Source organism: Rhinichthys klamathensis, unplaced genomic scaffold, assembly GCF_029890125.1.
Source record: "Rhinichthys klamathensis goyatoka isolate OS25496 unplaced genomic scaffold, OSU_Roscu_1.1 h1tg000064l_1, whole genome shotgun sequence".
NCBI lineage: Eukaryota > Metazoa > Chordata > Actinopteri > Cypriniformes > Leuciscidae > Rhinichthys > Rhinichthys klamathensis.
Genome location: NW_026606607.1, coordinates 3821042 through 3835360, shown reverse-complemented (window position 1 = coordinate 3835360; position 14319 = coordinate 3821042). Strand labels below are relative to the sequence as shown.

At 37.6% G+C, this 14319-nt stretch overlaps 1 protein-coding gene across 1 annotated transcript in view; it reads right to left on the bottom strand.

The window, feature by feature from the left end:
• Positions 1-13949, bottom strand: part of dipk2ab (divergent protein kinase domain 2Ab) — a 48816-nt gene extending 34867 nt beyond the window's left edge. Inside the window, exons 1-2 of the mRNA XM_056249912.1 lie at positions 13494-13949; positions 4953-5837 (exon numbers count right to left, since the gene is read on the bottom strand). Coding sequence (XP_056105887.1) covers positions 4953-5606 — 654 coding nt within the window. The 5' untranslated portion in view covers positions 5607-5837; positions 13494-13949. The remainder of the gene's footprint in view (positions 1-4952; positions 5838-13493) is intronic.
• Between the last annotated feature and the right edge of the window lie 370 nt (positions 13950-14319).

The window sequence follows — 14319 nt, the reverse complement described above, 5'->3', positions numbered from 1 at the left end:
CAAGTTATTGGACAACATTACTTATATATAAAGAATCAAAATGCATGTGCTATAAATAGAATAGCCAATGAACAGACAATAATTGTTTTAATGTTGTAGATAAAACATACAAGAAAAATAAAACTGCTAGTTATTATTAATAATGCAAAGTTTTTGAAAAAGAATCACCTAAAATGATTGTTACAGTTTCAAATAACAGCATTGCTGTTTTAGCTGTGGGCGCTAGCTGTGAAGAGCTGAATGAACACCAGCAAACTGAAGCGCTTTGTTACCAGGTTAATTAACTCAATGAAACGCATCCTATTTGAGATTTATCAGAGATTTATGCAACATAAATATAATATCACAACTTATATATACTTCACTTCAACTAATGTATGCACAAAAAGACAGTGAAGTTGAACCAAGTTACATAGTCAGAATGTGTAACTGCTGTTTTGGATGCGCTCTTCCTGCAATAACGCGCTTTAGCTTTAACATTTAAAACATGTTCAATTTGAACATTTTTCAATGTTTAAACATGGCAACTAAAACCAAAGAATTCACATAATTGTATGACAATAGCAGAGATGGAAGTAACAAATTACAACTACTCACATTACTGTAGTTAGTTTTTTCGTGTACTTGTACTTTTATGAGTATATTTTTAAGTCTGTCATTTTCCTTGTACTTAAGTACAAATTAAGTTAAGTAATGTACTTCGCTACTTTAAAAATCACATTCGTTACTAAGTACTTGTACAATTTGAATTAAATTAATTTTCAAATCTTTGACCAGCATTTCGGTATCCAATAGAAATAACTGATCGTGGGCGGGCCAATAAAAACCCTTGTATTTGGACCGGGAAAAAAGCCCGATTTCTGGAGAGCTATTCGTCCTCGCACGTCCTTCACTGCGAAGGTGTATTTTAGTGTTATCAAAGAACTTTGGCGTTATTCGAGACGCTGAATTCATTGAAAATTCCGAAGAAATACCGGATGACGAGTGCCCTTGGCCGCACAAATGCAATGCAAACTTTGTTTGCCATCTGCAGTGATTTCGGCTTACAAGACTTCAGCCTCTAATCTCAAAAAACACATTATGGTACGAAGACTTATAACTATATTTATGTGATAGTTGTTTTCGTTTTTAATGTTGGGTAGACCTCACGATAATTTGACTAAAAACATCACTTGAAACATGAGCTTCAGCGTTACCCAGGTGACGAGCACATAGAGCGTAAAAAAATATTTAGCATTGTAAAGTGGCTTTATGTCATTGTCAACAAATTGTTTTATTCATATTGAATCTGTGTTTTAAACTTATAATAAACGGTATAATAATGACTCTTTCATAAAAACAGTCTCTTGCCGCGACCCACTGGCGTAACAGTGTAACTGCACTGATTGACAGCCTGTCTAGATTGCGCATGTGTCAGTGCTAAATGCTGATAACTTTTGAATTATTAGTAGGGTACTTTTGGAAAGCTTTCTTGTCCAGTCAGATTTTTTTAAATGTAAAAAATTAAAAAAGATAAAAAATGTTTATAAATAAAATAACCCAACAAGCTCATTTATGTTGCATTATAATTCATTAATAATAATATTAGACCATTTTTATAACTTGATTCCCATTAAAATTATATGAAGAAATAATATGAAATAATATATAATTTCCTTTATATACTTCCTCTGTTATATTTTCAGTTGTTGGTTTGCAGTGAAAAGTTTATACTGTTTATACATGTTTAAAATTAATTTAACATTCTTTAAACAGACAAAATTCCTGTACTACATGTTTATTCGTATAAAACACAAATTGCCTGTGTTTAAACCATTCATATTTCTGATTTGATTTAATGGATTTGATGTTTATTCAATAAATATCACAGGCTAAAAAGTAATTCGTACTTGAGTAGTTTTTGAGAGGGGTACTTTGTACTTTTACTTAAGTACATTTTTAACACCAGTACTTTTACTTGTACTTGTACTCGAGTACACATTTTCAGTACTCTTTCCACCTCTGGACAATAGTGTATATGACAGTCCCAATCATAGTTATAAATGCTGTGCATTGCTGTTTGAACGGTGTGCGCTGAAGATAAAGATAATCATTTGTAAACTGAAACGCTAAACTTAACCAAACGCATCCTATATGTACCTGAAAATGTATTTCATTTATTTAAATGTATTTGTGCTGTTGCTTGTAGTTTGATAATTTGTTCTTATTTTATTACAGACAGTTTACTTGACTTTGACAGTGTTTGACATTTATATGTTATATTTATGTATAATTTATTTTCATTTGCATTCTTGCATTCCATGAAAATATTCTGGCAAGTAAAATAAAAGATAAAAAAGAACAGTTGCTTAAAATAGTGTAGATTTCTAGCCTGGATGCCAGCCCGAACCCCGCCCACAACATTTTTTGGTCGGGAAGTTCGGTCTGGCCTCGCTCCATTAAGGAGTAATTATGATCAGTCAAAAAATGTTCGGGCCAATCAAATTGCCAGGGCGGGCTTTATACGATGATGGACAGATGATCTGCAGGGACGTAATCATCACGTTATCAAAGAGCGCTTAACTGGTTTCCCTCAGAGATGACTGCAGCTGGAGAACTGAGATGTATAGATTCCGCTATCGCGTCTGTTGTAAAAGAAATCGACAGCGCATTAATTTTAATAGACGAACAGAGAACTGCAATCAAGGCATTTGTCGATCGGAAAGATGTGTTTGCCGTCTTTCCTACGGGATTCGGCAAAAGTTTAATTTATCAGCTGGCTCCGATGGTCGCTAAGAAGATGGGACGCAATGAAAACCCTGTGGTCGTTGTGGTTTCTCCTTTGGTCGCACTCATAGAGGACCAAGTAAAAGAAGCAACACTCGTTATTTTACTTCTTCCAGCGTGCGTGCATTTGAGTTCTGTAGTTGACAACTGTGCTATGCAAAGTAGTTGACTTACTGCGTTGCTCTGATTGGTTGTAGGTCTATCCAATTAAGTGCAGAGTTTTTTTTCTTCCTGGTTCGGTTAAGACACGCCTCATAATCAAAGCCCTATGGAGCAGTATCAGACTCACATTCTGACTAGAATATGAGTATGACGAAGTCAGGCTAGTAGATTTCCATTACTGAACAACTTTTGCTAAAAAGTAGCAATGTATCATAAAACAGTTCATCTCTGTTAATAAATAACATTTAAACAAGCTTTACAACAGAGCAATAATAATTAAACGCTCTCTTAAACTGTCTTTTCTAACATATAGTATAAAGAACTGAAGTCCTAGAGACTGGTTTCTAATTGTATTTGTTGCATTTAGTGAATATCTATCTGTTTAATGCTGTCACCATAACTTGTGTGAAGTTGCTTTTTATTAGTAGCATCTAAAGTAACGAACTACCTTTAAGAAGAAGCTTCCTTGTAGTTTATCTATTATGAAACTGAAGTTTGTCAAGCTTTTAAAGCAGCTTTCGCAACCTTGTATATGAATGAATGATTAAAAATCCTAATTCTGATCTAATCCTATCCCTGTGCTATCACTCTGTAAAGAAAGAAGCTTCTACTTGAAACAACAAGGAAACTAAAGCGTTATAAATCAAAAAAAGCATCTTTTAAGGCTTGGTATACACTCTGCATAGTTGCCATCAATTCTTTATGAGCTAGTGCACGACCACTCATTTCCTTCTATTCCTGAAACATTAAGGTGTTTCTTGTTTAAGGAACAGCTAAAGGCAATAAGCCATCCTTCAGGGTCTCCCGGAAGCTCCTTTGGTGCTTGGAGAGTTCAGGTTATACAGTACTTCCAGGGGGAAAGGATTCCCCATGCCAACGGTTCACAAGTTCAGCATAGAATTAACTATTTATGAGTATTGAAAAACATGCAGGAACAGCTCAAACAAAATAATTATGTGCCGAATCACAGGTAGACGGAAGGAGATGTCCTGGAAGTGGACCTGGGGATTGGATTATAAATCCCAGGGTGCTTTGAACTGATATGTAATGACATTACAAACTTGATGGAATTATATAGATATCAGAAAGAGGGCGCTGGAGAAAAAGCAACAGAGAGTGAGAAACAAACAGATAGACAAAGGAGGAGGGGGGTGCTGAATGACAGGGACCACACACACACACACATCTAATCAGATTTTATAGATTGGGAAGATCTCTCCCTTTGTCTAGCAAATGCCAGAGGGTGCCAGGACCTTGTGAAAGATTATAGGGCAGCAAGACACTGAATGTCTTCACAGGGCTTGTGCTATTTTGTCGTTCTGGGCATTTACCACCTGTGGTCAATGACAACTGAAATTAAAATTGATCGTCGAATTGTAAATCAGTATTGAAAAGTGGTCAGAGAGTGGCCCTTATTATCATTATGTCAAAATGGGAAGTTGCATGGTACATCAAGAGAGAATACACTGATATAAAGGCCAAATAGTACATAGACAGTGAAATACCTTTTAACTGTTCTAATAGGAAAATCAGACTACTCTGCAAGGCAGATTTTGTGATATCTTTGAGCTCTTATGGTGAAAAGCAAAGTTTTAGAAACAAATTTTAAATGACCATTAACAGTTTGGAGTTTTTAAATAATTAAAATTCTTTAAAATATGCATCAAGGCAAGACAAATCCATCAGCTTTGGACTATAAGGCTGCAATTAAACACTTCCCAATTGAGGTCCTTCAAGATTACAGGGGCAGGACTTCAAACTCGAGAATTGTGGCTTTCAAAATAAGATGCAGCCAGGAATGGAAACAGGCAGGGAAAGTAGCACACCCTACAATTTACAGCGGCATTTTTTTAGCCTATTTGCAGCCCACCAAACTGACAGGTTCCATTCCGCTGGCAGAATTATCAAGGGCAATTCAAGAGCATACGTTATGATCTGGCTTTTATAACACAGACGATATATTACAGGCCTAGGGAGTCTGTCAGAGAGAGATGGGTTAGTAGACAACATGAAAAAAAACCTACCTGAAGAACTAGGGGCTCCGGATTAAAAGCCAAGGTCATCAACAGCTGCATCCGTTCTGTGTCTTTAAGGTTCTTGAGAAGGAAGCTTCCAGAGTCTTTTGTCTCAGCGTACCTCCTGACTATTCTGTCCAGAAGTCTTTGGGACGGACAATGAACAAGGTCTGACCAGCCTTCCACAACGTCTGGAGTTAGGAGTCTGACGTCTCCATTAAGTCGGGCAAACTCAGTCTTGTACATGGCCTGGATGAGATCGCAACGAGGCCGTCCTGTTGCCCGCTTGCAAATCTTCTGGTCAATATCGGTAAGTTCTTGGTTGGAACCCAACCGCTTGAGTACAATCCTCCGCGTACCCTCACGAGGCTCCCCGTACTGGGCGAAGAAAACGTTTTTCACATTGAAGACATCCAGGAAGCGAAGGCGCCCCCAAGTCTCGAAAGATATTTGTCCATTCATGAACTTGCGACACCAACTGGTGCCAAAGCAGGCTGGGCACTTGTTGAGGTTTATGAACCTTCGGTCAGTGAGTTCGTTCTTTTGGAATGAGGCGAAGAGGTTGTGCGTGTTCATCAGCAAGATGACAAACAGCCCCACGACAAAGAGAAGCTTCAGACACCGGTACAGACGACCAAGCTTGAGAGGGAGGAAGCGCAGCATGTTCGTGCACTAGCCAGGCAGGGCAGGGGTAAAGGGTAAAGGGGGAAAGGGCAATGAATAGTGTCAGGGACAGGACTCAATGGATCCCCATCACTGGTGCTGACTCATCACCTGGAGTTGCCATAGGGGGAGGAACAAGCAGAGTCCCCCCTTGCAAGTGTTCGCTGGGCTAAGACATTCTCATAGCCATTGCTCTGGAGCACACTGTGCCAATGCACATAAAAAGCTTGCCTGCAAAAAAGCACACAGAAAGATCAAACATATTACATTAAGTTGCATTTTACCAAGGCTACAGCATGGAACAAAAAACAGGCCAATTTCCTATCAAGAACAACTTTACACTATTTGAACAGCTACTATCCATTTCTCCAAACCTGAAATGTCTCCTTTCCAATGGTATAAACCTCTAAGCAAAACCAAGATTGTGTGTTGTTTCAAAATGTTTAACAAATTGGAAATGTTCAAGTCATTTGAGCGAATACATTGCTTTCCGAACTGTAACGAGATGGATTCCTGCCAGACCAATAAACGGCAAGACACTCTGTACCAGACTGTGCTGGCTCATATTTCCCTCAGAATAACTCCTAACAACTATGGATAAAAATAACGCAAAAAAAAAAAGACACGGAGGCGAAAATCAGTGTTTTAAAAAGTGAACAAACATAAAAATAAAAAAAAGATATGGCCTCTTTGAAACAAAGTATGTTAAAGAAACAGTTTATAAAACTGCTTGTCAACAATAAAAGCAAATGCTCTGTGATTGATTTGCAGGTGATAAAAAACAAGTGAGACAGACTTTCTACTTTCAAAAAGATGCCATCCTCTGTGTATCACCAGAAGAGTCATGCTGAGCATAGTTTAACCTTTGATCAGAGTTGCCCTGGTAAGTTTTAATCTCTCTTTGAAGATTTCTCTTTGAAAAAGCCTTGTGTCACCAAGGTAATGTGGGGAGGTGAAACAGCGCTGTATAGAGCACCATGTGAATGTGTCTTACGCAGGGGTGCCACTGATACTGATGAAGCACATCAACAGACATGCAAATCAGACAAATGAGGCGGACACCTGCAAGTACTGCTATGCTAATACTCAGTCACTTTTATACTATGTTAAAACAGGCTATTACATTACCACCCAAGTGCAGTTTCCATGCTGGAAATCAGACCCTTAGCACCAAATTCTTTATATGGCCGCTTACCATGCAAATGGGCAATTTTCAATTAAAGCTCATTACACCATGCCTATTAAAAGCGATGGCTTCCGAGAGCTCTGCTCATTAGTAGACGAGTCAGTGTGATTAGCGAGCATGTTGACGAATTTCTGTGCATTTTAATTGACCTAGTGAGATCGTAGTTGCTGGGGGGGTGGGGATCTACACCAGAAATTATAACTCATATCAGTCCTGAAACACCCTTATCAGACAGTAGTGTTTAAGGGCAAATCTCACTTAACCATACCCTGATCATATTTCAACTCAAAATCAAAGCCAAATTATAATTTGCATTGTTTTGTTGGCATTTTGACATCTGCCAATTAAGAACATTTTCTCAGCAAATTATCACTGCCTGGATGTTTAAAATGTAATTAATTTATTTGCAAATCTCATTAGAAAAGTTGAAGTAATGCAATGCAAAACATGTACTGCCAATGTGAAACATTTTAATGGTCCTAAAAATAGGCTTAATTTTTATGGAACAAAATGTGTTTTGTTTTTCTTCTTTTTGGTGTTATCCAACATTACACTTAAAGATTCCATGAAATTATTTGAAAAGCACAGTTTTATTTCCTGTGCTGAGAGGGACATATTGAAGCCAATAGGCTTTACTGCATCACACCCATGCTGCAAATGCTCTTGTGATTTGGACATGTAACATGGTATATTTTAATGTTCCATGGGCATGAACATTGGATGGATATAACTGCAGACAATGATGAGGACAAAACATAACTGAAGGGAAAGATTTATTTAGACTGGTTATGTAAATAGAAGCAATTAAGGGGTGGACACCTGGGAAGTAAGTCATTTGGAATGCACTGAAAGGAAGAGGCTAACACAGATCTTGATAAGAAGAATGTGCATACTGCCTATTACAGAGGACTAGATTTACTGAATGTTCATAAAACAACTGAACATGATATGATCTCTGCGTGCCATTTAACAGAATGACATCCCCGGTTTTTCACTCACTGAGCAGAGACAAAGATAAACTGTGTGCATTTCTCTTCAGGAAAAATGAGGCAGTCAAGGAAAGCCATGCTCTATGTGATGCACTGCCGTTGGTTTGAGTACAGATTGGCAGAGCGAAAGCAAACAAGCTTCACTGCACGGGCTGCCTGACTCACACCGCACCAGATTAAGGAGTTCTCGCTCCAGCAGTCAGGTCCATGTCCACCCAGTGTCATGGAAACTCAATCATAATATTTCAAGAAGCAGGGGCCTCTTTTAAATGAATGACATGTTGAAAGGTATGGTGGGGAAAGCAAACGCATTTTGCAAAGGTTCCTGCTGATTCTTTCGCTTTGACATTTATAGTGCTCATTTCAGACTTCAGTAGGATGAGCCTGTGGGGGTATGATTCAGATCAAGACTCACGCAAACCAAAAAAGACAGCAGAATTAGATTTCACTTTTCTCAAACAGTCTTACAAACCTTCCAAGTGGGTTGTGTCACTCAGGTAAGTGATTAACTTAGGTCACTAAAAGCCTTTAACACACTAACACATAAGAATAATCCCAAACTGTGGGTATATGTTCCCCAGGGGGTTCTTCTATAGTTCCAAGAGGAGATTTACCTTGCTTTGTTAAACCCATAAAACAGAAAAAAATTCTAATTTAAAATAAATTAAATCACAATTACTACTTTTTGTAGTTAAGCCATAAAGTAAGTCCTTTCTTAATCGCTGCATAATATTATTCCACATGTATATACAATTCCAAATTCCATTTTTCACAATCCAATCAATTGTCGGTGGATAAAATTATGTCCTACGGCTAAGCCCTATTTTTTCCCCCCTCATGGATTAGCCTGTTTTTCTTCAAATTACTGAAGTAAAATGAGTTACAAATGTCAATTCACATTGGCAACACGACAAAAACTACATAACTTTGTGCGGATATCCTATTCAAAGACACTGACAAGAGGTAAATGTATGCAACTCATTGTTCAATTAATGCCAATGCTAAATTATTTTCTCGTTGCTGGTTTGGTGTTAATTAAGGTGTTTTTGAGCCATACTAATGGGGCTTTGTTTGGAGGTATACAAGACAACAACAGTTTGGGAAACAACAGTCAGCCCATTCACAAACAGACACATTCACTCTAACTTCACTGATGAAATGTTTGTTTCCAACAAACCTCATCCTGCCCACAGGCCTCTGTTTTGAATTACCACTCCATTACCCATCAAGTATCTACTCCCTCTCATCCGCCGCTAAGGCAGGGAAGGAAAGTATAGGAAGCCCGGGCCTGAGGGCCACTGAACACCGCTTTACACCAAAAAGCAGCTCAGAGTGTCCCAAAACAAAAGGGTTGGACAGTATACAACAGTCAACGCAAATAAACAAGCTGGATTCGAGGAAGAACGAAGAGTGTGAAGAACAGCTCCGATATCCTACATAGTGAGTCTAGTAATGAAAATATTTATTTTCCCCTTGAAGTCAGTGTAAAATCAAAATTGACTCTACTTTTTAAAATCACATTCCTGGTTATATTGTGAATGAAGCATCAGTGCATATTATTCCAAAAAAAATGAATGCTTCCCTTTAGAATCATAATGAGGCTCCGCCCTATAAAGCTTTTTTGGCTGACTAAAGCCTCTTACTTTTTAAACCACTATTCTCCAAATCACCTGGATCCCATTCTGGTACAGAACACCATCTTTTTCACATTCCAATTAATTCCAAGTGGATAAAATCATGTCATGTCTTACTTTTTATAGAGTTTCATTCTCAGAAAAATATAAGATTTTGCAAAACTGTTAGCGAATGCCATTTCATGTTGACCAAGTTTCCTAACAGACTGATCTCATGAAATGGCGTATGTATGACACGCCAATTCGTATTTCCATTTTTGGCGTGCTATCAACACGCATAATCGCTTTTCAGCGTGTTTATCAACGCCTTTGACTTAACGTTATATTACTGTATTATGTATATATAAATATATGACCTACCCCAACCCCGTCCCTAAACCTACCCGTCACTGGGGTTAATACCATTTATGAGTCTTCTCCTACCATCCTAGGAAAAGAAATATCGCTCCACAGATGTAGATATAGATTTTGCTTCGTTTTGCTCGGACATTTAACGGCGTACACATACACGCGGAATCACTCGGACATTTAATGGCGTAGACATACACGCAAAAGATTTCGGCGTGGACATACACGCGGATAGCTCAAAATGCGTATAGATAACACGCCACTTGAATTGAAAGTGGCGTGTATGTTTACGCAAAGTCATGATGTCATGTTGTTCCTAAAGACTAGCGTCGCAATATTTCTTTTTTTTTCTTTTTTTTTGGTCGAGACAAGCAATAAGTTGGTGTTAAAACAGATGTTTTAAGACGGGTAAAACCGATTTAAAATGTCACTGATTTAAATTGCAATAGCAAAAAATGCTAGATTTGGTTAAGTCCATTGATTAACCAGTTCATTTCAGTGAATCCTTCAAAAGTTCAATGATTCACAAAACTCAAAGTTGACTTAAGTCACTTTGCAGAGTTTTTCACATTTAAATGTTTTAGTAAGAAGATATGTAGGTTATTATTGTTGTTTAGTGTGAAATTAGTATATTTAATATACAGATACATTAGTTGCAAGTGGACTGGAATGATTGGAAAAGTATGGCATACATCACCAGAGAGAAATATGTTGCATCACCAAAAGATTAAAGGGATAGTTCACTTTGAAATTAATTTTTGGTATGTTTTAGCTTACCTCAAGGGCATCCAAGATGTAGGTGTCTTTGTGTCCACAGTATTTTCAATTTTGATATTTTTAGGTCAAACCGTTCTTGTCTGTCAGTCATATAATGCAGTCCTATGGGGTCCACCTCAAAGAGCATGCACAGAGAAGTCCAAATTAAACATAATTTAATGACTCGTAAATGTAAGTACACATTGATGGCCTAAGACACGAAACGAGCGGTTTGTGTGAGAAAACGAACAGTATTATATTGTTTTTACCTCTTGTAAACACAGCCACAGCCAAGTGATCTGAGCTTGCGAGCGGTTCGGTCTTTTCCGGAAAGTGCCGGAAGTGAAACCTTGCGCGTGTATGTCACTCATTGTTTACACAGAGCAGAGATTGTAGGTAAGACGGCTAATAAAAAGGGTACTAATTTGCGCTTATCCGGAATGTTTAAACCGTCGTAAAAGAAAACAATTTCAAAAAAATAAAAAATAAAACAGTTGTATGAGTGACGTACACGCGCGGGAGATCACTTCCGGTGCTTTCCGGAAAAGACCGAAGCGCCGGCGACCTCAGATCACTTGGACGTGGCTGTGGTTACAAGAGGTAAAAACGATATAAATACTATTCGTTTTCTCACTCAAACCGCTCATTTCGTGTCTTAGGCCATCAATGTGTACTTACATTTACGAGTCATTAAATCATGTTTAATTGGACTTCTCTGTGCATGCTCTTTGAGGTGGACCCCATAGGACTGCATTATATGACTGACAGACAAGAACGGTTTGACCTAAAAATATCAAAATTGAAAATACTGTGGACACAAAGACACCTACATCTTGGATGCCCTTGAGGTAAGCTAAAACATACCAAAAATTAATTTCAAAGTGAACTATCCCTTTAAGATAACAAATTATTATCATTATTAATATTATTATTGTAGGTGTAAGGATGAATTGTTAACAGTAAGATCAATAACATGCATTTAGAAAATTATCATTACATGCCAACTGTATGAATGGCAACAATGGCTGTTTAACTGAAATGATAGTTCCTCTGACTGAATGAGAAACAAATATTAACTTGTTTTAAATAATTCAGATAAATGGAGATGCTAAAATGCTGAACAGTATGAAAACTTTTTTTTTTTTTAGCCAGGCCCTAATCCATAATACTTTGAGTCCAAGTTTGAGACTGTACAGAATGCATTTTGTTAACTTTATTCCCATTACATTAAGCATTTCACAATGGCCTTGTCATTAGCTTTGCACATGCTGAGCTGCAGGCGTCCGGGTGAAGAACTGCAGTTGCCAAGGTTATCGACTGCAGGAGTCAATAATGTTTGATCACAAAAACAGTCATCCACAACTGAGCCGCCTCAATCCAGCAATCCGCACAGACAATGATGAATGGAAACCAATTTTCTTTCACACACTAACAAATAAAAACCACTCTAAATTAATGATTAACCACATTCTCATTCAAAATTGACATATGAATCTTAAACTCAATGATGTGGTTACACCTCGAGTTTCTCTAAAGGCTTTCGTTCTAGATATTCTGAAGCAACTACAAGGGAAACAACACTAATCCTGAAGTAAGCAAGACCTTTAGGCAAATGAGTGTGTTGTATAGAGACAATCGAACAAATTATACAGTTTAATCGGACACAATGAGTGCCTTGTGTTCACAATTACTACGCGACCAGACCTTTTTTTCCTGTCAGCCACCAATTTGATGTCTTTACTTCATTAAGAGGGTGCATGAAGACTCCCATTTATAAAGTCTTGATGTCTTGTTTCTCATACTATTGGGGATTACGCCAGATGCATGTCGTTAAAAATAAGGCTTAATAAAATGTCTCCACAGTTTGATTTTGTGAGTGGTGGTTTATCATATACAGGTGTGGCTTTCTCACCCTCTGTGTCCTGACAGAAGAACTTCTCAGACTAGTGAAGTTAAAAAGACAATTAAAAACAGTTTTAAAACTTTAAAGAAATTAAGACCTGATACAGCACCTTCATACATTTAACTTAAAATCTTTATACGGCCATTTAATAGGATAAACACAACATGTACCCATACATTTGAAAAGTCTTGGCTTAATCGATAAGTGTATGGGTGTTAATGCTTAGTAAATTACATTATAATCCAGAGATCTTTCAGACTGCTCTGAGGTCCGCAGCTGAATCCCATCATGTTATTTCAAGTGTCAGATCAGTGCCAAGAAATCTGAAACCTACTTCATGATCTCCTGAGCTGTGCTGTTTCAGAATACAAGATGAGAGCAAGACATGATATATCAGTTTGTCTGCGTTATAACTTGTCTTTTTAATTAGATTGAACTAAGTCTTACATAAACCTCTCACACGTTTATTATTTTTATGAAACGCATTTTCATTCTGTGTAACAAGAAAAAACACAGAGAAATTTGATATTGCTATGTGGGCTCCCAAATCTTTTAACCAATGTATTTCTTTGACTTTTCAGTCATTCGTGATTAACGCACTGTAAAAAATTATTTTCGTGATTTATCACAACTTTTTTTCTTTTGTCAAATCAACTTAGATATTATCAAATGTGGTTCAGATAACATCATATTTTGAGCTTCTGTTGATTAAACCAATCTCCTTTTTATTAACTCAAATGTTATATTTCAATGAACTCAAAATTGTAAGGCAAACAGGTTAGGCTACTCACTTTAAGTTAAACCAACAATTATTATTGTTTTACAGTGTGAATAAAATGATTATTGGCATTAGAATGTTTTTTTTATTTAGATGACACTCTTCACTATAGAAATACTAAATCACAAAGGAAGAAATTCCAGTGGTTTCCATTACTTGAAGACAGAAAATGAGGATTGCGTCCTGAAACAAGAGTTTGTTTTAATTCAATTCGCTACAACCAAGAAGCGACCAAGCTGACTGGACGATAGACGTTTTCAACAGGACAGTGAAAAAGAAAGCAGGAAACAAACCTGAGAGAGAGTTTCTTCAGTCAGTCCTGCAGGAGTGAGTCTCTGGATCGGTTACTCTGAATCATTGTTCAGGATGGAGCGCTCGCGCTGCTATTACTCTGTAGCGCGTGAAACGCTCCGATAAAAGAAGACACACGAAAAACATTGTATCCAGACGCTCAGCGGCTCACATACTCACATCAGACAAACTCAGATGTTCTTTCCATTAGGGGATCAGCCAGTTAGCAACCTAGCGAGAGACATAAACAGTGGTCAAGCCTCTAATTCTCAATCTCTTATATGAATCACTCGACTTCACAAGACTTCTGAAGCAGGACTCTTTTTCTTTTCCCGGTCTTCTGAGAGCTAGAGTTTGATCGAGCGGGGTCTCCACACACACTGCTGCTGATCTCCAGCACTAACAACGATCCACAGCGACCGACTCTTTCCAACATCGAACCGTCAGTATTTACGACGTCCTTCATCGCTTTACGTTATTGGTTTGAGGGCGTTGTCATGGCGCCCGCTCCCGCCTCCCCTTACTGTCCTCGTTTCCCATGATAGGTGAATATTGCTTTGCTCTAGTCTAAATAAATGATCCAAATATATTAATATTATACATATTTAATTATGGAGAAGATTAATAAGGGTCAAATTCATTTAGAAAGAAAGAAAGAAAGAAAGAAAGAAAGAAAGAAAGAAAGAAAGAAAGAAAGAAAGAAAGAAAGAAAGAAAGAAAGAAAGAAAGAAAGAAAGAAAGAAAGAAAGAAAGAAAGAAAGAAAGCATCTTATGGATGCGTTTGGATGACATTAAGTCACCATGGAATCATTTTTTCTTTTCTTTTTT